Consider the following 1,732-nt stretch of genomic DNA (forward strand, 5'->3'; position numbering starts at 1 on the left):
GTAGTTCATGGGTGTGGATACAGCGGTAGTTGTCTGGATTATAAAATGCTAAAAGTCCTTTTCAAAATTGTAATGTATTACATTCTCATTTGTTATCCACTTTTGGTTTTGGTTCATAATCCTGTTTTGTTATTGTTGGGTTTTTTGTTTTAGCCCTTAAACTTTTGGTTAGATTGGGTTTTCTCTAAGGTAAATACCACAAAAAGCTCTTGTAACAGCGAAGTAAATATGTGAATTTAAACCACTGAAACCAAAGTATCTTGGAAACGTTAAATACTTTAATACTACCATGGTTATAGATGAAATTCTATGTTGTAGTTATACCAGCAATTTAAAGAAATAAATAAAAAGGTGATTATACCACCTTTTTTATAGACAACAGCTAGATGCAGAGGCAACATGGTCTGCAGCCTCAGCCAGCGTGGGTTGCGTAGCTCCCTTGCTTTCACCTAACCTTCTCCCGTTCAGTGAAGGTTAGCGGGCTCCGTAGAGCGTGCACTGCACGTGGGTCAGGGATTGCCAGCCCATGCTGAACCTAGTGACAGGAGCGTAGCACTGGAGGAAGATTTGAGGGGTTTGATAAGGATTTTTTTAAGCACTCTGAAGGAACTCTTAAACTGAAAGAGGAATCAAAATAAGCAAATAACAATCTTCTCCTTCTGAATATTTTGGTTGAAACCAGTACAGTAACACAGTTCCATGAAGCAATTAAGACTCTGTGTAAGCAAGAGATTGTCTCTGACTAGGCCCTCCACCAAGCCCCTGGTGATCAACATTATTCAGTAATAGAAACAACAGGCTTAATGAGCAACTTGATAGCAGGAGGTTTGTGTGAATAGGAGAGTTAAATTGGGGACCAAGTTGTTCTACCGACTTTCTGTTTTATCACTGAGAAAGGTATCTGAATGTCTTGCATTTTTCCATCCATTTATTTGTCTGAGGTTAACATAAATAGAATAGGCAGGGTTATTTTGAAATTACTTTCCTCTGAAGTACTCTTCGACAATTACTTTATTACATAGACATGGTTGTTTTTTTTTCTTTCTTACAGCTCTGATTGCCAACAGGAAAATAACGCTTCTTAAACAGAATGTGGCTTACCTTTTGCCTGAAAAGGTGAAATCTTTTCAAATAGAAATGGCTGATAAAGGTGGGAAGATCCTTCCAGGACAATTGTATATTGAAGTGGAGTATGACTATGAGTATGAGGCTAAGGACAAGAAAATTGTGATTAAGCAAGGGGAGAAATACATCTTAGTGAAAAAGACTAACGATGATTGGTGGCAAGTCAAAAGAGATGAAAACTCTAAACCCTTTTATGTGCCAGCACAGTATGTGAAGGAAATACCACGAAAAGCGCTGATGCCACCTGTTAAGCAAGCAAGCATGCTGCCAAATAACGCTTTGAAGTTGACACATGGATTACAGAGATCGACTGAAAATGTGAATAAGTCACCAGAGCTTTCTAGTTTTGGAAAATCTTCTCCAGTTCAAGTGTCTTGCTTAGTTCGAGATGCCAATCAAAATCTGGGACCGAACAATAGCCCTGGTCAGACTCTTGGTCTGAGTCTGGACCTTACCCAAAACAATGGAAAACTTAATAATGAGTTGCAATCTCCCAAGGTTTCCAATCAGTATAGAACCGTCTCCATGGGTCATTTCCCATGTCCAGAGTTCTTGGAAATAGAAAAGACCAGCTTTTTGCATGAACAATCTTGTGATTCAGCAGGAG

At 38.9% G+C, this 1,732-nt stretch overlaps 1 protein-coding gene across 1 annotated transcript in view; it reads left to right on the forward strand.

Moving 5' to 3' along the window:
* The first annotated feature begins 1,137 nt into the window (after positions 1 to 1,137).
* ARHGAP12 (Rho GTPase activating protein 12) overlaps positions 1,138 to 1,732 on the forward strand; it is a 74,597-nt gene continuing 74,002 nt past the window's right edge. The window contains exon 1 of the mRNA XM_009895108.1: positions 1,138 to 1,729. Within this exon, the coding sequence (XP_009893410.1) occupies positions 1,138 to 1,729 (592 nt within the window). The remainder of the gene's footprint in view (positions 1,730 to 1,732) is intronic.

This window comes from Charadrius vociferus, unplaced genomic scaffold (genome assembly GCF_000708025.1).
Source record: "Charadrius vociferus isolate BGI_N301 unplaced genomic scaffold, ASM70802v2 scaffold61, whole genome shotgun sequence".
In the NCBI taxonomy this organism is placed as follows: Eukaryota; Metazoa; Chordata; class Aves; order Charadriiformes; family Charadriidae; genus Charadrius; species Charadrius vociferus.